General features: G+C 37.6%; 1 protein-coding gene across 1 annotated transcript; it reads left to right on the forward strand.

Annotated features, from left to right (window-relative positions):
- Positions 1 to 837: 837 nt before the first annotated feature.
- Positions 838 to 25,038, forward strand: CCDC58 (coiled-coil domain containing 58). The gene is made up of 5 exons (XM_027587667.1): positions 838 to 1,005; positions 11,541 to 11,666; positions 16,444 to 16,590; positions 21,479 to 21,538; positions 24,719 to 25,038. Exons 1-5 carry the CDS (start codon positions 955 to 957, stop codon positions 24,767 to 24,769), a joined length of 435 nt encoding a protein of 144 aa, XP_027443468.1. The 5' UTR covers positions 838 to 954; the 3' UTR covers positions 24,770 to 25,038.
- The last annotated feature ends 2,324 nt before the right edge of the window (positions 25,039 to 27,362 follow it).

The following is a 27,362-nucleotide window of genomic DNA, read 5'->3' on the forward strand; positions in this document are numbered from 1 at the left end:
TGCGCTGGGCGTGTGGGCGGGGCCTGCATGACGCGCGGAGCGTGTGGGACGTGCGTGACGCGCAGACTATGCGGGCGGTGAGCCCGCTTCAGCCCCGCACAGTGCCTGGTCGCGTCTTTAAGAATGTTTTTGTGGGATCTGGGTGTCACGGGCCTTTGCAGTCATTCCCTGCGTCTAAGAAAGTACCCTTTAAAATAGAAATGTGTTCACTGTAGGACTTTTGTGACTCGTGTAGACCCTGAAATCACACTGCCTAGGTAAACCAGTATTTCAGTACTGTTTTTCCAGCATTTTCAATATCCCTTTACCAAAAACACACAACTGGGCTCCTAGTAACTGATCGACCCCACGTCTTACTGCCTTTGAGAGTATTTCTCAGTCTTCCAGAGAAATTTACAGGTATGCTTCCTATTTCTTTGATTTGCCTATTTTTATAAAACCAAACATTTTATTTCCACACCTGAACACCTTATTTAACCTTTTCCTCACACTGTCAGTAGTCTTTTTTTAAAAACGTTTCTTAGTAGTCCCAAATTCTTAACGAACAAAGGCCCCTCTGCTCAAGGGAAGGGAGGTAAATAATGAAGTGGGAGGGTTAAGAAAAACCTCACTTCTACTCTAGATTTCCTACTCGAACTACCGGTTGCTGTGACCAACAAACTGTTTCCCTTTGTGTAAAAGGAAAAAAAAATGGGACTGGAGTAAAACAATCCCTTCAAATTCTAATATTCTCCGATACACCTAGGCCGGCCGGCCGTGTTAATACGGTAGAAGCTAAAAGAAGGATAGCAGGTTTACAGGTTTGGGTGTATTTGAGGACCAGGGCAAAGACAAAGCTTAGTTTAGTTTAGGTTCCTAGCTGATTGCCTTCGGAATAAATTTTGTTAGGCGGCGACGCGGACACCTTTGCTCCGTGGTGATTGGCTCGCGGCGGGGGCCTCGCGTTTGTCTAATATGGCGGCGCCCAGTGGCGGTGTGAACTGTGAGGAGTTCGCCGAGTTCCAGGTGATGGGGTTTTCCTCATGTGGCAGGAGTGTCCCTCCTTTTGTCCCTGTACCCTGTTCCCTGCTCTGGCCTGGGAGGGAGTGCGGACCAGTTGTAGAAAAAGCGGGCAGTTCAAGGCTCCTTTTTCCAGCCATTGGAGGTCATGGGGGCGCGGGCTTGGCCGTAGAGAGCGAGGCAGCTCCGTGGGGGTCATGGTTTTCTTTGCGGCGCCCAGACCTTGAGTAACCTCCCGGGGAAACTCCGGGTGGTTCCGAGGTGGTAAAACCGAGCTTGGGCCGGGTGGTAGGGATTGTAACAACCTTTTAAGCCAACGCCTGAACGCAGTTCCTAGCTTCTGCGGTCCCTTTCCTACTTTAAGTTGAGCATTCGTGGGAGAGAGGAAAGTGAAGGAGAACTTTTTTGATTAATAAAACAAAACAAAACAAAACTTAGTAAGTTTTACTATTTTGGTGGGGCAGAACGTTTGGAACCTGGGAGGGGCGATTGGTTTTAGTACCTGCTGTGGTGCTTCTGCCTACCTAACAATTAGAGGAAATGGAACATTTAAGAAAAAGGTCGTATCTTTTATATATTCAAATTCCAGAGGTCTAGGGCTAATATCAGGCTATAAATTGAAGAACAGGGGTCTGGATTCTAACTAAGTTGCTATGAGAGTTATCTGTTCCAATGTAGGCATAAACGTGTTGTCTAAAGACTTGAATTTAAAAAACCATGACCTTATAAATGTATGTCTAATCAAAGATAATGAAAAATAATTTCAAGTATCACTGACCTATTTGTAGGAAGTTTTGTGCTATGAGCCATTTTGTAGGGAGTGGTATTTTTGAAGATAACCTCAACAGACTGAATTATTTGACAAATATTTGGCCAGAGAAATTTATGTGGGGTCTTTCCACCATACTTGCACCCTCTTCACCCTTCAGCTGCTCCTCAGATTAGATCGGCACAACAGCAGCTGACTTCAAATGTGATCAAAGTGCCTGACAAATACAGATACTTGTAAAAGTCTTAAATAAGATGGGAAAAGACCATTAGAAAATAAGTATGCGGAATGTTTAAGGTTAACAGGCCCATTTGTGGCCTTGGTCTTTCACATTAGTACTATGACTTGAGTTAATGAGCTCAGATAACTGAGCAGTGATAGCTTTAAGGTTTATTAGAATGAGCGCTGGTTAGGGAGTTAGATGATCTGGGTTCTAATACTGCTTCTGCCTTTAACAGCTTTGGAACCTTGAGCTAATTGCTTAACACTTAGGAATAAACTTTTGAATCTGTAAAATAAGATTATGTTAGGTAACATTTAAAACTGCTTCCATCTCTATAATTATTTGAATCTCAAACTGAATTTAAGATTTTATTTATTTATTTATTTATTTGAGAGAGAGAGAGATCATGCGCAAGTGGGGGGAGAGGCGGAGGGAGAGGGACACAGTACGTGCTGAGCACGAGCTTTGGCCAGTGGGGGAGCTTGATCCCACTACCCTGAGATCATGACCTGAGCCAAAATCAAGAGTCGGACACTTAACCAACTGAGCCATCCAGGCGCCCCTCTAAAACTAAATTTCAAAGAATCTCTGTTAAAATACCCAACAGTTCTTAAAAAACACTTGTATTTTTCTTTTGGAAGTCACATAAGATGTAAGGGGGGCAAAAGCTAAACTCTCTTTGTAGAACCATTCTATTCACAGAAAAATGTAAATAAAAAGATCATAAAATGAGTTTCATTAGTGAAATGGGGAAAGTTTATAGATAGTTTTCCTAGGGCTTTTCCAAGTGTGTGGTTTATAATGGAGGATTCCTTGAGTTAAAAGTCAGATTTGGTTTTCCACAGCTGCCTTGGCATATCATTTAACCTTATTCTAAATAAGTATAAGAACATTTGCCCCAACTATGTCAGTCACACATGAACATAAGTGAAGGAGCTGTAAAACATAAAAATTTAGTATAACATTTAGGTTTAGATGAATTGGGTAAAATTATAAGCTGTGGTTAACTGACATATAGATTATCAATTAAAGTTAATGTTTTTAAAGCTATGAAACCATTACATTTTGTATGTAAGTACCCTAAATGTGAAAAGCAGTGCACTGAATACTGTGGAAGAGAAACAGGAAATCATGTATTTTTATTATAAAGATTTAGGTACTTTAGAATTTTATTATGAAAATGTTCAAACGCTATAGAAAAGTCAAAGACTCTTACAATGAACACTTATGTATATCTAGATTCTCTAATCAGTGATTTGCTGTATTTACTGTATCACACACATATCCATCTCTCAATATAGTCATCAGTTCACCTTTTTTTTTTTTTTTTAAAGATTTTATTTGTTTGAAAGAGAGAGAGCCCACGAGCAGGGGGTAGGAGGAGAGGGAAAAGCAGAGTCCCTGCTAAGCAGGGAGCCCGATGGGGGACTCAGTCCCAGGACCCTGGGATCATGACCTGAGCCATAGGCAGAGGCTTAGCTGACTGAGTCACTGAGGCGCCCCTGCCTTTTTATCTTATTTTTATTTTATTTTATTTTATTATTTTTAAAGATTTTATTCATGAGAGAGAGAGGTAGAGGCAGAGGGAGAAGCAGGCTCCCCATGGAGCAGGGCCCCTGATGCGGGACTAGATCCTAGGACCCTAGGATCACAACCCAAGCCCAAGGCAGATGCTTAACCAACTGAGCCACCATGGGCCACCCCCTTTTTTATTTTTTTGATGCATTTCAAAGTAGGTTGCAAACATCCGTATTCACTCCTGAACATGTCACTATTCATATCATTAGCTATAATTGAATATTTGTTCACTTTCATTCTGTAAAATTTGTATGCAGTGAAATGCACTAATCTTAAGCGTGCCATTCTTTTGACATTTACCTATACCTGTAGTACAAACCTCTACCAACGTAGAGAATAATACTGTCACCTCCAAAAGTTCTCATGCCCCTTCCCAGTTAATCCCTGCCCGTATATCCCTCCTCCCCTCTTACAACTACTGTCCTGATTTTTCGCCAAGTATGTGCATGTTTTAAAGCTTAAGCGTTTTGAAAGTATTTTAAGTTTTTGCAATTCTTATTTTTCCATTGTAAAAGTTGGACTTAACACTCCTGGAAAATATACTGTTTCTAAAATGAAATAAAATCCAGAAAAGAAATGTTTAAAATAGAGTGTCTAGGATTCCATTTGAACAACTCATTTAGCAAGAATTTATTGGATATTGTATTAGTCTGCTAGGGCTGCCATAACAAATTCCACAGAGTGGGTGGTTTAAACAACAAATTCATTTTTTCCAGTTCCAGAGGCTCAAAGTCCAAGATCAAAGTCCTGTCAGAGTTGGTTTCTGGTTCACCGTCTCTTCCTGGCTTGCATATTGCAGCCTCATTGCTGTGTTCTCATATGGCCTCTTTGTGCCCAGAGAGTGGGAGAGAGATGTCTGGTGTCTATTCCTCTTATAAGGACACCAGTTCTGTAGGATTAGGGCTCCACCCTTATGACCTCATTTAACCTTAATTACCTCCCTATATGCTCTATCTCCAAATACAGTCATGTTGGGGCTTAGGGCTTCAATATATGAATTTGGTGTCGGGGGGACACAGTTCAGTTCATAACAGATACTTGTTAGGTACCAGGCACTTGGGGAGACTTAGTGGACAGAATATAAAATAAGGAATGTAATGCAAGCAAGGATACAAAATATGTAGAAGATATTGAGAATATGAATAAAATGCTATAACAGGTGAGAGAGAAATAAATCAAGAGGTGGTAATTAAGTTGGGCCTTAGGTGGGCAGGACCAGGGGAATTCTAGGTAGAAGGAAGAGTATGTAGGCAGAACATTTTATGTATTTGGGGGAAAGAGTCAATCAGTATTGCTGGGATTCGGGATTTGCACAGAGACGCACTGGGATTACACAAAAGATTGGAACCAGATTATGAAAGGCCGTGAATGCCAAGTGAGATTAGGGAGTCATTTCTGTCAGTTAGGAACATTCATCAGTACTGCCACAGTCTTTGTACATACCCTTTACAATATCCCTCCTTATCTTCAGTCACTGCTTCCTCCAATATAGCCCCCTTCAATCTAATCTCCATAATACTATGGCTTCATATTGTTACCTTCTGAATTTTGGAATCTGAACCATGCATCTAATTTGAGCCTTTTGTGACTAGGTCTAAACTACTTAACATGTCATACAAGACCTTTTAAAACCCAGTTCCAAAGTCTTCTCCTTAGTTACATCTCTTACTCTCCCTTACTCATGTTTCCCTCTCCTCAACCACTGCCACCTCCAACACACATTTGAACTTCTCTGTCCAGCCACGTAGGCTTACTTTTCCCTAAACACATCAAGCTCTTTATCATTTCTGTGTTGTTTTTTTTCCACTGTTGCCACCCTGAATTCCCTTCTTCCTGACCCTATCTCCGACCCATTTCATATATCATCTGAACAAAATCAACTAAGTGTTCTTTCCCAGAAAGTGTAAGTCTTGGTATTTCTGTTGGGAATATTTATTTGTTTATACACAACTGATTTTGGTAATTAGATACGGATGAAATAGACTGTTTTCTAGCATCAGTCATGGTTCCTTTTGCAACATGTCCAGCTGCTATCTGAGCCTGGGGGTGCTAGGTGTCAGAAGACTCTGGCAATTGCAGGCAAGTCTCTATTTCTGGTGTGGGGGGAGCACAGTGTGAGCATTGCTATAAAAATTCGGTTTGAGGAACAAGGTCTGTTTGAAAAGAGCACCATGTGAATGGAATCTACTTCTGGGTACCTTTAGGCAAAGGGTGAGGAGGGAAATTTTAATAAATTCCAGATCATTCTTTGGAGTACATTTTTATTTTACTGTCATGTGATAGACCTTTTACCGCTCCCCGTATACCCTAGAAGCTGCCCAAAATAATTTACCTGAGGATTAACCTTAGGGGTAGAGTGTAGTGTAATTATAGGGGCAGTAGAGAATCCCTCCCTACTAAATATGGGCACTCCTTCAATACCAAAATTGGCTTCTGAGAGGATGAGATTTTCACTCCACTATTACAGATAAGACATAAAATGCAATTCCAAGATAAGTGTTGGACTAATTTTAAAGGGCCAACCTAAAATTAGAGATTCATGATATATCAGAATCTGGTTTATTGTGTATGATGCCTGCTCAGGGGTGTCTTCTGTATATTTTCTTAGTGAATTTGTGAGAGAAAGGGAGGGAGGATGCCATTGGAGCCAGGCATCAGATAGGTAGTCAGCAATTCGTTATGAATAAGAACACATGATTTAATGGCAGCGCTTTGGTGTCTATGTTAACCTTCATTTGCTCTTAGTCTGTGAGGGCCATTCAGACTTTTCTCTAGACCCTTTTGGAGTTGCCTTAAGAGCTCTGACACTTTTTATACTGTAAAGAAATGTGTACCTAGTGAGGTGGTTTATAGTTCTTTTCCTTGTCCCTTAGTGGTTTTGCAAGAAATTCCTTTCTGAATCTTACCCCTCCTTTCCCCCTTTATCTTTATTTTTTTTTTTTTAGTATCTTTTCTGTGACATTTAAGAATAGCTATAGTTCTCAGCAATCCCTGAACAAGTGCCTTATCAGTTTAGAAATTGTCATTATATTTTCTTGAATTGAGCATGGTCCGGTAGAACTGTGATGGTGGGAATTTGTGCCATCCACCAGCAACAAATGGCTCTTGAGCACTTGAAATGTGGCTCGTGCAACTGAGGAACTAAATTTTAATTTATTTAATTTTAATTAAAATAACCTCATATAGCTAGTGTCTGCCATACTAAAAGTCAAGCTCTAGATCATATATTGATGATTCTCTAGCACTCTGAGAATTGATATATTTGAAAATCCACAGTTGTAGTTTCCATTGGTAAGACTGTGAAAATACCTAGTAAATGCAGATAAATTCCCATTGCCATATAAGGAACTTAACAGTTATGTCCACATTGTTTTAATGGAGAGGAATTTGGCTATATAGCTAGTGATCAAACTCAAAACTAGTTAAAGTTCAGAGTAAATAAAAAATTCCATGGAATGTCAAGCTTTGCAATCTTTTACCTGAATTGCTGTGTTCATCTCCTAACTGATCCTTTTGCATTTACTCTTGTTCCTATCTAATTCATTTTCCATATTTTAATACTTTAACCTAAGCTATCATTTCAGAGTACAAATTTGATCATGTAACCCCACCATACTTTAACACTTCTTTGGTTCTCCACTCTCTGAGGAAAAAGATTAAAATCAACAATGTGATCTATAATGGTGGGCTTCATTTTATACTGTTTTCTCTTACTCTCTGTACATAAGCCACATTAACTTTCAGTCCATTAAACATTCTATTCAAATGACTCCTATTAAGATCACCCAGGATTTCCATCCTGCTAAATCTAAACATCTTTCTTTGACTTCCTAGTAACACTCAACACAGGTGACCATTCGCTCCTTGCAACCTTTCTTCTGATTTGTGCAATATTAGTTTTTCTCCTGTACTTGAATTGCTTGAGTTCTTTCTTAACCGCCCCCCGCCCCATTCCCTACAGTTTCCCTCAGTGATCTCTTCTCATCTCATGGCTTTTAATATCGTTGTGTTAATATAACTCTATCCTGGTTCAGTGTCAGACTGGTATTTTCAACTTTCCATTCAACTTGTCTATTCAGATATTTAATAAGCTTCTTAAACTTAACATGTCCAAAACAGAACCTTTTTTAAAAAAAGAGACAAAAACCTTTTTGTGTGCAAAATTTCAGTCCTATCCAAAAGGAGAGTTGCTACCATGAATCACTATGTACCCAACCCTTAGCTTCAACAATCAATTCATGGCCACTCTTGTTTCATTTATATTCTACCACTCACCCCATTCTATCCAGATTATTTTGCAGCGCACCCCAGAAACCTTATTTTTTTTCTGTAAATATTTCAGTCTGTATCTCTAAAAGATGGTAATTTTAAAACACAATACCAGTATCACATACAATTAACAATAATCCTAAATATCATCAGATATCCTATACGTCATAACAGAACCTTGATCTCATTCTTTCCGAATCTTTTCCTCCCCCAGTCTCTCCCCAACATCAGTTAATGGCACTACCATCCATTCAGTTGCTCAGACCTCAAAGCTAACAGTCATCTTATTTTCTTTTCTCATTACCCACCACCAGTTCATCAGCAAGTCCTATCCACTCTGTTTTCAAAATATATCCAGAATCCAGCTTCCTCTCCCTAACCCTACTGCTACCTCTCAAACTATCCTTATCTCTTGCCTAGACCACCGCAGTAGTCTGCTATATGGTCACCCTGTTTCCATTCTCCTTTCTATAATCCATTCTCCACACAGAGGCGAAGTATCTTCTTCTTCTTCTGTTTTTTTTTTTTTTTTTTTGACACAGCACAAGCAGGTAGAGTAGCTGGTAGAGGGAGAGGGAGAAGCAGGCCCCCCGCTGAGCAAGGAGCCAGATGTGGGGCTCCATCCCAGGACCCTGGGAACACGACCCGAGCCGAAGGCAGTCACTTAACCAACTGAGCCACCCAGGCGCCCCAGGCGAAGTTATGTTTTAAAAAAATTAATCATGTTATAGCATTCCCTTGCCTAAAACCCTGTTTCCTTTAGAACAGAATCCTTCATTGTTTCCCCGGTCTCTTGTCCCTCATTTTCTAGTCTCTCTGACCTCACCTAACACCACTTTCTCCCATATTCACTCCCAGCCCACTTGCCTTGTTTTTAGTTCTTCATATACCCCGAAGTTTGTTCTTGCCTCATCATTTTTGACTTACTTCCCCAGGTGTTCTTTTAGTTGGCTCATTCGTATCATTTAGTTCTCAGCTCAAAATGCTGCATCCTCAGAGAGGCCGTTCTTGATCTCCCTATCTAAAGTGCTAGCCTCTTAGCCCTACTGTCATTTTTTATCCCATTACCTGTTTGTTTTCTTTTTCATAGTATTCAGTACGAAAATTATCTTGTTTATTGAGGTACTTGCTTATTGTCTGTCTCCCGCTATGAGAATTTCGCTCCCAGAGAGCAAGGACCTTTTCTGTTTTATTCACCACTGTAGCCCTGGTGTTTAGAATGGTGCCTGACCCATACTAGACATTACCAAATGTTTATTGAATGAAGAGTGAGTTAGTAAATGAATTGTGCTATATTCTAAGTGCTGCATACGTTGAAAGAAGAAAGATTGCCGAGGACTCTCAGCCAGGGAAAGCTTTATCTAAAAGGTGTAACTTAAACCTCAGTCTCAGAAGATCATCCTCAGTCTCAGAAGATCATTTCAGTTTAGATAGGGGAAAAGAGATTTTTGTTTTATTTTATTTTTAAATTTTATTTATTTGAGAGAGAGAAAATGAGAGAGAGAGAGTACATGGGGGGGGGGAAGGTCAGAGGGAGAAGCAGACTCCCTGCCGAGCAGGGAGCCCGATGCGGGACTCGATCCTGGGACTCCAGGATCATGACCTGAGCCGAAGGCAGTCGCTTAACCAACTGAGCCACCCAGGCGCCCGGGGAAAAGAGATTTTTCAAGGAGGCTGCTGCTGCTTCTTCATCATCTTCTTTTTGAATAGTCACGTTGCAGGTGCTAAAGTTGGCAAGGAAGGTCCCGTCTGCTACTATTTCTTACTTACCTGGTTTTTGACACTAAATGGTGCTGCCACCATTTGTTTGGATTTTGCCACTCATATATACACATATATCCTCCATTGTACAAAAAACATTTAAAGTGGTGGTTGCTTAGTGAATATGTTGAGATTATCCCTTAAGAATTCCAGTTTATAGAGAATAATGCTACTATTAACAAAAATAGATACAGAAAGAGGGGGTAAGATAGTGCAGTTGGTTTTAGACCTGACATTTGCCTGTGTTTTATTAGTCTAAATTATGAACCTTCTATAAGCTGTTTAACTTCTAGATTGAGATCTTAAAAAGGCCATTAAATTACTAATTAAAGATGAATAGACTGATAGGAACAGAATCTAAACTGCAGATTTAGACTGGATGGCTTAAGTGGTTTTTGTAATTGGAAACACCTAAATGTTCATTATTGGGGAAGTGGTCTTACAGGTTGTGATACCTCCACAGGATTCTGCCAACTATTAAAAATGTCTTCAAAGCACTTTTATAACAAGGGCAAAATGCTCGTGGTATAATGTCATAAAGTAGGACTTTAGAGTGTTACAAAGGACCTCGTTTATAAAAATATTCATAGATATGTACAGAAAAAACTAAAGGTACATTTTATAATAATAATGGTTAACTGGATGATTTTTATTTGTAAGTTTTACTAATTTTCCTAAAATGACTATGTAATACTTTAATCATAATAAAAGTTTTTATTTTAACAAATGGATGAAGAAACAAATAAAGACGTTGGTTTCACTCATGGATTTCAGTTTGGCAAAGGAAAGGAATGGGTTGGTATGTTGAAGGAGACGAGGCAGAGGATCAAGCAAAGTTGCTTTTAACACACTTTAATATTGACTGTTAACTTGTTGGGGGTTTTTAATACGTATATTTCTAGCATTATGTACTTCAGTTTTCCTGATGATTTTTCAGTCATTATGTTTTGCTGGGCTAGGGTGCAGAAAGGAGAGTTTAAGAAACAAAAAGAAAAGAAAAGGCTATATTCCTAGAAACTGGTTCTAGAGTTTGTGTTTTCTGGAGATGGAGTGTAACTGTTGCCCAGCCTTTCTCTAGTGACAAGTGAAAAGAAGTACCCTAATCAAAATGTAGAGAGAAGGAACTATCCTAGGTAGGTATACTTACCAGAGTCTTTCTAAGTCCTCTGCCCTTTTGGTATTATTTTTCTTTTGGTTGGTTTTTTGAGAGTTGGAGCCTTTTCAGGAGGAAGAGATCCTTGGGAAATGTGCGTAGGGTCACTAAGAAAAGGTAAAACTAATTTGTTATAAGAACAAGAAAGCCATGAAGAGATTTGATTCCTTCTCAAGCAGCATGCTTTGTTTTACTTTTTTTTGTTACAGAAATAAGACACAATCATAGTAAAAAACTAAAAAAACAAAAAGACTAAAAGATTATAGGTTAATTTCTTACAAGTGAACTACTACTGAGTTTTCTTGTATATCTTTACAGAATTTTTCTGTCTAGCACCACATTTTAGAATGACAGGCAAAGAGGGAATAGAGCAAGCAGTTATGCTGGACTGTTTGGGACAATCTGAGTAATCGAGTTCAGGAGAACCCTTTATTGGCTGTATGTGGGGATGGAATGAGCACGCACACAGTTTGCTAAGCGCTGTGTCAGCAGGTGGGGTTTAAAAGTGAATAAAACAATCTTGACCCTTGAGATGGTCACATTTGAGCCAAGAAACAGAGTCGGTTGGTCCCCATTCTTAGAATTACTATTACATAACCTTCCTATTCTTGTAATAAAGATTTTCCTGTGGTTGCACTAAATTTAGCATGGTTTCTCTACTTCTAACTTACAAAGTTGTAAAATATCCAAGAGCTTTATGGGTTTTTTTGTTTGTTTGTTTAAATGTTTCTTTTTTATCACTTAACTTTCCATTCAGGTTATTATTCTTTTATTTTAAACATATATAGGAATTACTCAAGGTGATGAGGACGATTGATGACAGAATAGTACATGAATTAAACACTACGGTTCCAACAGCTTCCTTTGCAGGGAAAATTGATGCAAGCCAAACCTGTAAACAACTTTATGAGTCTGTAAGTGTAATCTTTTGAGTCTTTTGTGCTTCCTTTATGCCTTTCTTTGCAGGCAAAATAAAAAACCAATTGACATATAATTAAACTGGATAAAAGTATGACATCTTCATGTTTTCTTGCCTACATCTGAGGGTGTGTACAAGTTTTGATCTGGTTGCTACAAACTAAAGAAAATGTGTGATCTTATGCACAAGTCTATGAAGAGATCATTCTAAGGAATGAGAGCAGTTTTTTTAGCCCCCTCATGGGTAGCCTTTAACTTAAGGAAACCTTATGCATGAGCGAATGAAGGAGAGAGTGAAACAGTCGAGTAAAACAGTGAAACAAGAGCAAGGGCTTTGAATGAATCAATCCTAAGAACGCAGACACCTAATACGATGAAGAATTAAGACGCTTCATGCTTTCTATATCTTTTTTCTTTCCTCGGTCATCAGGAAGGGGAATAGACTTGGCAGTTGGGCGAAAAGCCACAGATAAATTGTCCTTTCCTGAGGCTTTGGTTTCTCAAGTACATATTTTTTCATTGCCTCTTAAAGATTCCCTTTATTGTCTCTATAAATTCCAAAGGCAAAGGAAATAGTAATAATGTAGCTAAGTATTTTTTTATAATTTACTTACATCTTTTCATTAACTTGGAAGCTAATGTTCAAATGGCATTGGCTTCTTTAGCACAAGTAATACTTAAAACCTAGATTTTATTTCTCAGTTATGAAAAAAAAGTCAGTTTTAGGTAGCTTATTCATATCAATTAAATTCAAAGCAATAATTGCTGATAATTTTTATTCTGCTTTTATATGAAAGTATGTAATTTCATTGAGTGGTCAGGTAATTCTTGTGGCTTGAAAATTCCAAGGTTGCGGGCTTTAATGAGTAGAATCCAGTACTGGAAGTAGGGAGTCAGAGTCCCAAGCCCTAATTTATTTTGAGGTTGTTTGACAGTTCACTTAATTTCTTCGGGTAGCTCTGTCTGAAGAACTAGAAATTTATGATCTTGCTACCCATATAATCTCTATAATCTATTCAGTTGTTTCCTTTTACAATCTTTTTATTAACTTGAAGATTTATAGTGTAGGGATTAACAACATGGATTCCATATCTAGATTAAATCCTACCTCTGCTACTTCCTAGCTGGTAACCTTGAACATGTTACATAACTTTTTGCCTCGGCTTCCTTATTTGTAAAACAATATCATAATAGTACCTAGTTCATAGGGTTGTTAAAGGCCTGAGGTAATATGAGGTGCTTACTGTACTAAATGTCTTACATGTAAATGTTTGCTGCTTCTGTTACTGTTGTTGTTATTTCTTATCCCTTTGTTGAACCAGAATAATCTTGCATACTAGAACCTTTTGTTTTGGATATTTAGGATCTTTCTGTTTTGGATATTCTTATGTATGTGTTTGGGTTTTTCTCTGTCTGTACCCTAAAGGGCTCCAGTGACATGACCATCAGAGAAAGGATGGTTTATCTAGCAGTTTTTTTGCCAGTGATCGAGCCTGCAGCAGAGTGCCCATGCTAAGAAGTCCCACTGAGTTCCCTTAAATATTGTCTCAGTTAAGAGTGGAACTCTGTGAAACATCCAGGTTGCTTAAGGTTACCTTGACTTCCTTTCGCCCCAGCCCTTCCTTCTATAGCTGAGGAAGGAATGTTTGTACTCTCTAATGATAATACTTCTTCATAGCAGATGATTAGCCAAGTTATTATGAAGCACTAATTGTAGAAATTCCACATCTTAGAAGTATACTTGTAATAAAAATAATTTCGGTGAGATACCCTTATTAGAGCGTATTCCCTTGAATCTATGAAGTTTTTTAGCTGTACATTATTTATTGTTTATTCTCAAGATAAACATAAAAATCAATGCTGAACCTTAAAAAGTCTATGCATAAACTTGGAATAGTGCTTTACAAATGCAAAACTATTATTGGTGTCACAGTGATTGATTTAGGGTAATTCTTAAAGGTATCTCTTTGATATAATGAATTTTTGGAATATATGTTTAAATGATATGTTTCCCCTTGCATCCTTTTGTCAAAAGTTCTAGGGGAAGATTTAAAACAAAGTGCCATGACAAAAACTTAGTAATTTTTATTTTGTTTTTAATGATAGTTAAACCAAGGGTCATTGTCAGGGTTCTGAAGCAAATGATGTTTGGGAAATTAGAATTTAGTATAGAGTTAATTTAGAATCCACCTTTGTTCTGGAAAGAAAAACACCAAAAAACTATAATAATCAGGAAAACTGTTGGCATTTTTTCCCTTAAAGGCAAAAAGCATTGTTTTAAAATAATGGTTAAAAGATATAGTAGGTGAAAATTTGACTAAAAGAAGTTCTTAGAGTTTTTGGTAAAGTAAAATAAAACTGGGAAGTCCTAGATAGACCCCTGTTAGACTAGTTTTGAATCATTTCCCTGCCCCATCCCAAATGCCTTCATTTCAGAATTGCTTACCCCAAATCAAGGGAAGTATGGTTATGATAATGGTTATCATTCAAGAATTTTCTCCTCTAACCAAAGGTCTTGCCTTTTACCTTGCCAAGTTTCTTGATGAATTTTATCTTCATTCCTTTGACAAGTACTTTGTATATAAAAACAATTCTCATGTGACCCAACTTCTGAAACATCTGAATTACTAATGAGCTAATAAGTCTGATTTCATGCTGTATTTTTCTCTGGTAGACTTATGTCACACAGTCTTAGTAGAGTTCTCAAGCGTCCTCATTTCTTTGACGTAAGTGTACAGAAGTCCATGCATATTCCTCTTGCCAGTGGCTCTTAATTCTGAATTTTGTTGAAGGATTGTCATGAAAGCTAGACTAAAATAATTGATAATACAGAGTAAAAGATGATTTGCTCAGTAATTTCTGTCCACAGGGGAGTGGGTTCACAGTGGGGCTAATCTGAAGGAAGAGTATGCAGGTGAGAGTAGGAGGGTGGTCTTCAGCTAGAAGTGTATCACAGGCAAGGGGCCAAGTTAAAGAGGGGAACAGTGGATGAAATCCCCCAACCAAGGGAGGAAACTCTGTGGTGAGAGAGACTGAATGGAAAATATTGAGCATTTTAATAAAATGTACACAATTTGAATTTGATTTTAAAATGCAGATAGAAAAATGAAAATACTGTGACAGACTCCTAGTTGGTGCTAATGCGATTTCACCAATTGTTGGGGGTTTAGACAAAATATCAAAGTGATTAAGTAGCATCTGACATCTGAGCAGCGTATTGAGTCGAGTTACCCTTAAATTTTAGAGGTAGAAAGGATGTTAGTGATGATTTACTCATAATCCATAATTTTGCAAAAGAGGAAACTGAAGCCTGGAAATACTAATTATTTCTCACAACAGGGAGAGCTTCTTAACTCTAATGATGGTTCTTCTCACTCTATTTTGGGACTTTTCCTACCCTTAATGGCTCCTTTCATTTTCTGAAATTATACCTGAAGGAGGAACCAAGTAACAGAAGCAGCATATTAGCCAATAAAATATAGACCTTGGGCTGTCCTTGTGAATCCTATTACAGTGAAAAAAATTAGCATATTAGAGAAATTTACAGTAGGTGGGGCTAATGTCTATTTTAATTTCCTTCTTTTCACATAGGTATGATTTATAACCAATGCACTTTTAGTATTACTGTACTCTAGAAATGCAAAAGTTTATTTTTTTCCTGGTACATATTAGACCAGTAATTCTTAACTTCAGGGTCCTGAGATGATCATTTAAGTGATGTGTTTCAGGTAACTTCTGAAGAATGCTTATAGAATGGTTTAGTCCTAAATTTTATATAAATGTATGTATAATGGTTACAGTTATCCCTAGTATAACTGTCACTAGCGTAGCATTAAGATATTCTCTCTTCAGAGGGAAGAAGGAATGATAGAACATGATTACTTGGAGCAAGTTAACACCTAAATTTTAGTTGAAGGTGAGTCATCTTTTTTAATCCTCCCTTAAGTATAATGGCAATTACATATTATTTTAGTACTTTGTTTTCCCTCTCCCCCAGATTATTGGGGTATAATCAGAATTTGGTTATGATCATGGGAGTCATGAACATCATACTTTGTGAATCAAGGAAGAAAATAGATGCAAATTGTTGTATTGGATTTGTTACATAAAGATGAAAGTTTGGTAAAGAATTGCCCTGTCAGATGTCCTTTCAGTCAGTTCACACAGTTGGTGGAACCAGTAGTCTGTACCTTATACACAATTTTTCTGTATTGATACTTGAACTTTAAAATCTTGGAAAGGGCTCTGTCTTGCATAGGTAAATGTAGCATTCTTTGTTTTTTATTGTAACGAATTGCTTCTCTACGTCATTTAATTTGCAATTTCTTGTACCTAGGGACAACAGGGGTCTGGAGAAAACCACGAAAGGACAAAAAAGAGAGGAAGAATAGCAGTAGTAGCCCTGGAGGTGTGGGGGCGGTGTTGGGTGGAGGGTAGAAGATCACAACACGGGGAAAACTGGGGAGAGAAACGTAGGGAGAAGGGACTGAAATGAAAAGCCGCTTGTGGGAAATGCAGGGAGAGGAGTGGGAAGTCCCAGAAGCATACTGAGGAAGAAGGCAACCCGACCATGTTCCATCAGGAGAAGTGCTTCCTTTGATCTGTTTTTAGGTGACTTAGCTGGCTCAGCAAAATCTTCACTTCCAAAGATTCGGTTTTTAAAAATTGTTTAGAAAGTATTACCTTTCTATAACCTAAAAATAGGATTTTTAAAAAAGACTAAAATGTAAAAAATTGGTGTGATTTTTCTCTTTTGTGCCTTTGTTCTTTAAGTTGAAGGAGGCTCATGCCAGCAGAGACAGAGTCATAAAAAATTGTATAGCTCAGACCTCATCAGTAGTAAAACACCTCCGAGAAGAGAGAGAAAAGAATTTGGATGATTTAACGTTATTAAAGCAACTTAGGAAAGAACAGACAAAGGTAAGTTGAATAAGATTTACATTTCTGAACCAAAGATTTCCAAATTTAATAAAGGCAGGGTTGGTTTGTTTTTTTTTTAAGGTTCTATAAAGGCAGTTTTTTTTAATTTATTTATTTTTAAAGATTTTATTTATTTATTCATGAGAGACAGAGAGAGACAGAGAGAGGCAGAGGGAGAAGCAGGCTCCCAAGGAGCAGGGCTCGATCCCAGGACCCTGGGATCATGACCTGAGCCGAAGGCAGACGCTTAACCATCTGAGCCACCCAGGTGCCCTAAAGGCAGTTTTTAATATGAAAATTTTAGAGTAAGAAATGGTCATTACTTTAAAAAAAAAATGACCAGGAGAGTAATACTTCATTTTTAGTGGGCTTTATTTTATTACATTTAGATATTAGTTGGTAAGTTAATGTGCATTTCATGCATATATGCAGTGTAGCAGCTTTAACTTAAAGAAGCATGTAGTCATATTTTCTTTCCATGTATTTGTATGTTATACTAGTAAAGGTAAAAGGATTAGTATAGACCTAACACCACATCAGAAAATCTAGGGAATCATGTCTGTATCAATGTTTAAAGGCTTGACTTGAGAATAAACTTTTTCAAATATATTTACATTTTGAGAATAGTTACCTCTGGTTTCATCTGTAGAAATTTGCTGAAATGCAGTACAGATAATTCTGAATATTACCCTCTTCAGCCATAAAAATATAGTACTATTTGAATATAACCACATACACTAGAACCACATTATAATTTATTTCTCTACTGCAGAGAAGTTGCTATGGGTCTTTGGCTGTTTTTGGACACTTTTTTGTTTCCACTTCATCTCCCATCCCTGCAGTTTTCGCTTTTAAGAAAACAGTAAATGTCCATTGAGTGCTATGTCAGAGGAAGCCTTATTTTCCCAAAGTCAGCTAATGTAGATAGGGTGTGGACCTCAGAGTATGATAAATGGAACAGAACTGTTTCTTTACAGCCCTTAATGGTGACATGTCAAGAAAACAGTTGAAACGTGTATGGTATTTTATTATGTGGAATGCATTGCTGTCTTCCCTTTGGGGGTGGTGCTTAAAGAGTAACTTTTTATTTTGGTATAATTTCAAACTTACAGAAAAGTTGCAAGAATAGTACAGGGAACTCACGTTTACCCTTTACCTATATTCACCCATCGTTTACATTTTGCCCCACCTGCTTTGCAGTACATTCTCTCCATTCCTCCTTCTCCCTCCTCCTTCCCACCTTTCCCTGTTTTCCTCCCCTTCCTACCACATGTAGGCATTTTTTTTTCCTGAACCATTTGGCAAGAATGTTGGGTACATGGTTCCTTTGCCCCTTACATATGTTGGTCATTACCTAAGAAGAGGGGCTTTTTCCTACATGACCACTGAGCAATTATCAAAATCATGTCTGTGTTTTAAGATGGCACAATAGGTGACTTACTGATCCTTGCATGTCAGGTGACTGAAAATCCAGTATGGGATGGAATTTTGTTTTTCATTACTAAACAGTCATGAAGTCTGCCCTTTGTTTAGTAGATGTAGCCAAACTTTGAAAAGGGGACCTTATCATCTCTCAAGCCTTTATTCTTATAACTGCCTAAAGGTGAGTATGCGCACTTGCTCAGTCATCCCACTGATGCAGCTTGTCTTGCTGGGTGTGAGATTCATCCCCTATCTTCACTGCTCTCTTAGTTCATTATGACTGTTTCAGTCCTGTGTTCCATACCTGCCCATTCATCAGACAGTGGTGGGTTCCTCAGCCAGTGATCTTATGCTGTAATGGTCATCTTACTTAGTGTTTATTAAGTCTTGTAGATAATTTATATAAAGCAGGTTAAAATCTAATTATTTTTGGATTTTGTATTTTAACAGACTTTTGAAGGTATTGACAAAGGAAACAGTGGGGCAGGGCTGTTGTATCTGAAACCTGAAACTCACTATTTGTATGTTAAGTCAAACAAAGACTAGAATGACTCTTGTTAGTGGAGAGCAAAGTTCAGAAACCACTGAGTACTTGGGAGTGACCTATCACATAATTTGGTCTGCCCTCATTTCTGCCCTTAAGCCTTTAGGGCCCAGAGAGAATTGCCAGGATGACTATTGCAAGGAGTAGTTTTAGAAACCAATTAGCAGGTTATAAAAGGTAACTTTCTAGATTGATACTGTATAGAACTAGAGAGTGACCATGAGTAGTACTTAACCAAGTAAGGAAGCTTGAATTTTTTTTAATTTTCAAGTTTGTCATGAAGATTATGGAATCAGAAAGAGAACTCTTTGAGATGATCCAGCTCTACCTTTTCCTTTTCTGAATGAGGAAACTGAGATCAGAGATACTCACTGACATCCCCAAAGTCACAAGCTAGTGAGTGGTAGAGCTGGAACTTTAACCTATCTCTTCTGACTCTGGATTCAGTGTTTGTACATTAAATGGTGACTGATAGTCAAATTCTCATTACTTAAGTGAACATATTTTATTTATATGCAGAAACGCCAGTCTAAAAGTCCCAGTTCTTACCCTGAGTCCTTAACGCAGAAAAAGCACATTCCTTGCTGGAACTATATAACCATTGTCACCTATTAGTGGCCTTTGAAAGGAAGTTTACCAGTTTAAGACCTAGAGCCTCAAAAACAACCATCTCAGAGGTAGCATTTTGTTGGTGGCACTGAAATTGTGTTAGAAGTTGGTTGTAATATCTGCAGCATTCAAGAATAGAGAAAACGTGGATTATAAAGGCAGATAGCTCTAGGGAAATAAATCCCATCCACCACATGGTGGGTTTGTAAACTTATAAATTAATTGCCCTGAAATAATCGGATTTTTAGTTTGTAAAATGGAGTCAAGACTTCTTACACTTTCAATTTTAGGGATTAGGATTAAATTATGTGTGTAAGAGCTCACATATCCCTGATATACTTAGTAGTTGCTTTCCTTTCCTTTTTGAGTCTTTGGGACTCCGTGTTTGTTACATTAATCCTCCTTACAGTATCTCCCAACCAGTGGTTTCTACCTTTGTTTTACCACTACTTAAGGGGGCAGGGGAGGAGGAGTACTTGAATCTTCTGTAACCGTGCATTTTCTTTTTGGATGGTTATAATCATTCAGAGATTTTCTTATATGTTGTGAAAATCTGCCTCCCTGTAACATATGATTACTGCTCCTTAATCTTCCCTCTGCAGGTATATAGGATAAGTCTAAACCCATTTCTGCATGACCTCCCTTTAAATATTTGAGAGCAGTTATGAAGACTGTCCTAGTGACATGTTGTAACCCTGTTTTGTTCTTTTTTCAAGATTTATTTTATTTATTTGAGAGAAAGAGCATGAGCAGGAGGGGCAGAGAGAGAGGGAAAGAGAATCCCAAGCAGACTCTGTGCTGAGTGCAGAGCCCAATGCAGGGCTCGATCTCATGCCCCTGACTTAATGACCTAAGCCAAAACCAAGAGCTGGAGGAGGCTTAACCAGCTATGCCACCCAGGCATCCCATGACCCAGTTTTTTGACTGAGCTTGTTAATTTTTTGGCATTCAGTCCAGGCTTTGACAGATCAGTGAAGTTTTCATGATTTCTGGTCCATGTAGCTGATTATAAGCTGAAACTGAGGTTTCTTTCATGTAAGCAGATGGGCTTCTTCAGGCTTGTTACTACTTTTAGCACAATACTGCAGAAATGCAGTCCTTCGTCTTGTTCTAGTTTGAGTCCTTTGTACCTGTGTATACTCTGACACTATTTTTGAGTCTAGCAAGGGAGTTTACAAGGGGCCAGTGGATCAGTACTAAGTTCCTGTCTTATTAGTGTTACATGTGCATTGCTTAAATGTCCTGCCTGAGCTGTGCTCCTGACTAATCAGGTTCTTTGGTCTGGGTCCCTGACTCATGGTTGCCTAGACCTTGTCTAGCTCTCTCGCATTTTGTTTCCAAGTCTCCTGGCCTGAGTCTTGACTTTGGCCTAAGGAAATCATCCTAGTTTTAACCTCTTGGCTGCTTTGACCTGTAGCTCATGCTTTTTTCTCCTAATTTTCCTGAATATTTTCAAGCCTCCTTCCTGGAACTAGCTAGTTTCTTTTCTTTTAAGTTTCTGTGACTAGGAGTATGATGGGCCCCGCCATGTGGGCCTGGCAATGGAATTGGTTACTTTTCTGATGGTGTAACTAGGTTGGCAGTTATCAAGAAAGTTAGAAAGGCTTTAGCATCTTTAACCTCAGACCTCTGGCTGTGTGCTCAAGGTGAAAGATCATGCCTTTCTAGATCTTTTGGGCCTTATGTATTCCCTTTCTCTTTTTTGTTTTTCTTCCTGATTCTTTTTTCTTCATCCAAATTAGATTGCCACCTCCTTCTCCTTTTTATTCGTCTGTGCTGTCTTTGCAAATCACTATTACGGGATCAGTAACTAGAACTAGAATTCTTGAGTTCAATGACATGTGAATTTATGTTTTTATAAATCTTACCAAATTGCCCTCCATACTAAAAATGTATATGAGTGTATATTTTTTCATATCCTTACTAGTAGTAGATTTTATCAGACGTACCCATTTTTTAAAATTTTTGCCATATTATGGCTTAGTTTGCATTTCTTTAAACATTAGTAAGATTGTACATTTAAAAAATACATTTATTGGCCATTTGTATTCCTTTTGTGAAGTACCTGGACATTTTTTTTTTTTTTAAGAACTCTCAAGGTGATTATAATATGTTTGAGAACCATGGCTTTAGAAGATTTAACAGCTGATGAGATATGGGGAGAATGGGCTGTGTCCAAGATCTAGCCCAGGTGGTACCATTAACAAAGAATGTTGCAGCAGGAGCTCCTTTTATTAGGAAACTATAAATAGAATTTAGTTTTAGTTCTTTAATTTGAATTTTCATAACTGACTTTTTTTTTCCTTTTTACAGTTGAAATGGATGCAGTCAGAACTGAATGTTGAAGAAGTTGTAAATGACAGGAGCTGGAAGGTATAAAATAATGCTGGTTCTTGGAGAGAACTATGAAGGAAACTGAACTAGCAAAGGGAAACCAAGGGAGGGGGAGTAAGGAGTGCCTTGGGCCTTTTTAGACATCTTTCATTTATAAGCAACTGAAGGTTTTAACTTTGAGAAAGGGTGCAGTTGGCATCCAAATAGAGCCAGCTTATAAAAATCAGCTTTACAGTCATATGGTAGATTGTATGACCTGTCATGGTAACAGAACTGGAGACATTCTGTATGTTTCTTAATACTAATTATGGACATACTTGTTATTTAGGGTTATTACTAATTAACTTAGAACTTCAGTGGTGTTATTTGTTAAAATTAGCCTTTTTGAGCCCTATTACTTTGCATAAATTTTCATATCATTAGCTACCCTTTGCAGTTGCTTGCTTTCTAACATATTGATCATGGAACTTATTTGTACATAACTTTTCTGATATCTGATAATAGGGCCTTTTATGGCTCCCTGGTTCACATGTTCCTTATTACCACCTGTGTAGTTTTGAATAGGAATTAGATTGGGGGACCAGGATTCCAGAACTTTACCTGTAGTCAAAAATCATAAAATGCTGACTTTAGTTGTATGAAATGGTATAGCTCTATACCCTTCTCTAAAAATTCAAAGATTTCTGAAGGGAAATAATCTATTAAATCTGAAGGAATGAACTGAAAATTCTGTTTCATCCTTTGAAATTGACCAATGGAATGAGGTTAAACACAGAGAGAGGTTAACTGAACACAAACTAGAACGTCCCAACTTGCAGAACTATGAATAAATTGCAAAGTACAAATTGATTTTCTTTGCCGTATTATCACTTTTCTTTATTCTGTCCGCTTTGCCAGGGTTTCCTATTCCTGCCTTTTCTACCAATGTGAGAAGGTGTTTGCTACTTGAAAGATTCTGGTGTTACTTTTTCATTTATGTTCTCCAGAGAGATATTTACTGTTGGGATGGCATAGGGGAGGGGTACAATGAATATCTGGTTTGAAAAACCCAGTGGAGAGGTTGATATATGTCAAATGTAGTGGGATGAGGGAAACATTTTTATTTTTTAATTATTATTATTTTTAAAAATTATTTTTAAGTAGGCTCCGTGCCTGGTATGAAGCCCAAAGTGGGGCTTGAACTCACAACCCTGAGATCAAGACCTGAGCTGAAATCAAGAGTTGGTCACTTAACCGACTGGCACCCCAAGTGAAACATTTTTATTTTTTTATTTATTTTATTTTAAAGATTTTATTTATTTATTTGACAGAGAGAGACACAGTGAGAGAGGGAACATAAGCAGGGGGAGTGGGAAAGGGAGAAGCAGGTTTCCCGCTGAGCAGGGAGTGCGACGTGGGGCTCCATCCCAGGACCCTGGGATCATAACCCGAGCCGAAAGCAGATGCTTACAACTGGCCACCCAGGCGCCCCTCAAGTGAAGCATTTTTAGATTTGATTCTAATTTTAAAGAAAATGTGCTCCATCCAGTCTACAAAAACTTAGGTTCCCTACTTGATTTAAAAAAAAAGAAAATGCAGCTATGGTGCAATAGGTCAGCAAAAGTGGTTAGGAAGGCATTTAGGAAAAGGATTTGGAGAAGTTTGGCCAAGTCATATGTATCATCCCACCCAGGGTGCCAGGGCCACTAATCTGAAGCCTCTGATTTGAGCATTGGGAACTTAAGGGAAATGTTAGGGCTGGCAACTGACAAGAAATGAGCTATAAGATGAAAGGGCCAGAAAGAGTCTATATAATTTCTACATTTTTTCTTCTAATTGTGAGATAACACATATCAAAGAGTATGTAACATAGCATTTAAGGAATATTAATAAAATGAACATTCATGTATCTACCACCCAGCTTAAGAGATTGAATAATACCAGTACCATAAAAGCTCCCTACGTAGATTTTTTTTATTTTTTTATGATAGTCCACAGTGTCCAATATAGGTTTTTTGTGTGTTTTGTTTCTTAACCTTAAAAATAATTTGTTCCTTATGTCAGTGAAGTATGAGGGTAAATTCTAAGAAGAAATTTTTAGATTTGTATAATTTTTTATTTGGACACTTAAAAATTTTTAGGCACGATTAAATTTTTTTTTAAATATTAAACGAAATATGGTAAAAATTCTTCTCATTCCTCCCTTTCAGCCACCTCCTTTCCTTTCCTTCTGAAAAAATGATACATGCTTTAGGTATTTGCACCTTTTCTAATTTTATGTATGTCTGTTTCCCATTTGTCACATCTATGAAAGTGCACTGTCCACACTTTTTTTTCTTTACTATATCTTGGAGATCTTTTCCCATCAGAACACACAGACCTTCCTTATTCTTTTATGTTTGCATTATAGTCCATTGAATGGCTATACCAAAATTTTTATTTAACACAGTCCCATATTGACAGACACTGAAAAATGTTCTTTTAACATTTATGATATGTTACTTTTTTAGATTTTTAGGAAGCAAGGTAAATAGAACAAAACATTTTATAAATTTACACGATTTAGCAAAGGCCTGATCTCTCTTCAAGTTTACCTACTTGTGAAAAAGATCCAAGATCCAATACTCATTTAGAAAATCACAACAGGTATCTAAATAAAATCTACATTATAAAAAGAGGGAGGGCGCCTGGGTGGCTCAGTTGGTTGAGCAACTGCCTTAGGCTCAGGTCATGATCCTGGAGTCCCAGGATTGAGTCCTGCATTGGGCTCCCTGCTCAGCAGGGAGTCTGCTTCTCCCTCTGACCCTCCCCCCTCTCATGCTCTCTCTATCTCATTCTCTCTCTCAAATAAATAAAATCTAAAAAAAAAATAAAATAAAGAGGGAAAAAAGCTTTATCTTAAATCATTTTAGATATTTTTGTCTAACTGTCCAGAATATGTAATGAAAATGTTTGTTAGTTACTGTTACTAAAGAAGCTAGCTTGTGATGATTTTTTCCTTGAATAATATAAATTTTATTAAAAAATCAAAATTGGCTTATAAATGGGTATCAAAGTCTTCTGTATTCTTAGCGCCTATAAGTCACTTTGAACTCATAAGGAAAATTTTCTGTTCCCTAAATCTGTTGACCTGGGATAAAAATGGTTATATCCTCCTGAACCATGCCAAATTTAATTTAGTTCCAGGCTTGATTTATACAAGATGACTCAACGACTTTTGTTTCTGTTTAAATATCTTAGGTGTTTAATGAACGCTGCCGAATTCACTTCAAGCCTCCAAAGAATGAATAAAAAGATACTTTTTTTTTTTTAAAAAGGACCGGGACATCTCATAAGAGCTAAGCATGACAGACATCAACAAGGTGGGCTTCCTAGGATGATTTCTGAGCCAACAGTCCAAGACCTTTTGTTGATTTCGGCCCCACTTAGCCAAGACCTTAAGTACAAATAATTCTCATAATTATGGAGAAATCAACTGCTATTTTATACTGATTCTGTAAAAAAAAAAAAAAAAAAGATGTTTTTGTAACTATTAAAATAATTTTCTGACTCAGTGTACATATTTATTTGATTGTTTTCCAGGTTGAGATAATAAGTTCTAACAAGAGAATTTGAATACAGTTTCATTATCTGATTTGATTTGTATTACATCTTTTTGATTTTTTACAAATTTATTGGCAAGAACGTGGACCTTTTTAGGTCATTGATGATTTTACCCTTTCTTTGTGGGGTTTATTGCTCCTAACAAGTAAGATGGCAATAATTATAAGCTGCATACTGTCCAAAGAAACTTTCTCCTTGGTACCTTAACTTATCTTGTTTTCATATGCAAAAACTAATTTTGGGTGGAATTTTCCTGGACAGTATTTCCATGGGGAATGAAAAGAAAAACAGTAAAATAAATTTGGGAAAGGCAGAGGAAGGCTTGCATGATAGTATTCAAATGAATCAGTAAAAAACATATCATTGTAGAATTCGGTCATTGCAGAGAAAGCACTTCCTAGTAGAGGATGATCATAATTAGTTTTCTGTTGCTGATTAACAAATTACCACAGTTTAGCAGCTTAAAATCATACCTGTTTATTGTTTTACAGTTCTGTAGGTCAGAAGTCCAAGACTGGGTTCTCTGCTTGGGGTGTCATAAGCTGAAATCAAGTCAGCTAGGCTGAGCTCTTGTTTGGCGCCTCTATAGAAAGAATGTGCTTCTCGGTTCATTCAGTTTGTTAGCCGAATTCAGATCCTTGTGGTTATAGGACTGATGTGCCCATTCCCTTGCTGTTATCAGAGGCCACTCTAAACTAGAAGCCACCCACATTTTTTGGCGCATGGCCCCCTCCTTCTAGCTAGCAACAGTGTATTGAATTCTCATTCTTGGTATCTGACTTCCTTTTCTGCTATAAACCAGACAGATTCTGCTTTCAAAGGGTCTTTGTGATCAGATTAGGCCTACCATGACAGTCTTCCTTTTGATTAACTCAGAGTCAAATGATTGTAGCCTTAATCTCCAAATCCCCTTTGCCAGGTAAGGTAACATCACAGATGTAATGTCTCCTCTTCACAGTCTAAGGGATTAGAGTAGGACGTCTTGGAAAGCCATTTTAGGATTCTGCCTACCATGATGATTTAAACAAGCCACCTGGCTCTGGCACAGATTGACCAACTGGGTCGTTGGTAGGCCTATGTTTCAGTATGTGTACCCTCATCAGATTATGCATTTAGAAGTGAGCAATAAAAGTATAAAATGTGCACTGTTCTTTCAACAGATCTTTTGAGTACTTACTGTCGGTCAGATACTGTCTTAGTTGTTGGGGATAGTGATAGATAAAACCTACTTTTGTGGAGATTATAATCTAGTCTTAAAAAGGAAAAATCTCTTAGGACCAGCAGTAAAAAAGATTTTCTATAGGACTTAAAGTGAATGGTGCCTGACAGAAAGTTGATACTTTTTTTTTTCTTGCATGTGTCTTTTCAATTGAAAGGACTCAACAAAAAGTAAGACTCAATATAAGATCTTCCTGATGCTCAGGAGGGAATTTAGAAACAGTCCTTGGAAAGGATTCATAACAGCTTTTCCAGAATTTCAGGTCTGCTAGAATACTATCTAGCTAATCCAATTATGTTAGTAGGATGCCTGAATCATCCCAATGTAACATGAAAAGTGTGCGATTGTGGCAATCAGTGACTTTTAGTATAATGAATATTAGTATGTTTAGTTTGTGATGAATGACACTTAAACCCTCAAATATGAAGAGAAAGGGAAGGCATACTATTCTTGAAAGTTGATTTGCCTCTTGAAACAGTGTCTTGAATATAGTTGCTGCCTTAAACAATAATTGTAGATTTTGTTGGCTTGAAGGATAGGTAGGATTTAGAAAGAGAGGGAGAAGAAGCTGAATGCAAAAGTTCAAAGGTGAGTTTGGCTCTTCCTTGGCAGGACGGAAGATAGCCATAGAAGAAACACAAATCCTTAAGTGTTTGTCTCCCATATTCTAGGCACTATTAGCCAATACTATACATCACTGAACAAAACATAAAAAATACCTGCTCTTCAAGAACTTCTTTGTGGTGAAGAGAGATGGACAGTAGTAAGGAAGTAAAGCATATAAGCATATAGTATGCTGAAAGGTGAAAAAGCTACATGCCAAAAAAAGAATCTGGAATGGGGAGTGGAGAGTGGGTGGCAAATGACTGATTTCAGCTGATTAGAGAATATTATAATTCCCTTGTCTTTGAAAAGCCGATTTAAATAGAGACAAATAATACCAAATAAATGCAGTAATAAAAAGGAAGTTTTCCAGTAAGTCATTCTCTCTCTCTCTCTCTCTCTCTCTCTCTTTTTAAGTAATCTTTATACCTAACGTGGGGCTCAAACTTAAAACCCCAA

This window comes from Zalophus californianus, chromosome 1, assembly GCF_009762305.2.
Source record: "Zalophus californianus isolate mZalCal1 chromosome 1, mZalCal1.pri.v2, whole genome shotgun sequence".
Classification (NCBI taxonomy): domain Eukaryota; kingdom Metazoa; phylum Chordata; class Mammalia; order Carnivora; family Otariidae; genus Zalophus; species Zalophus californianus.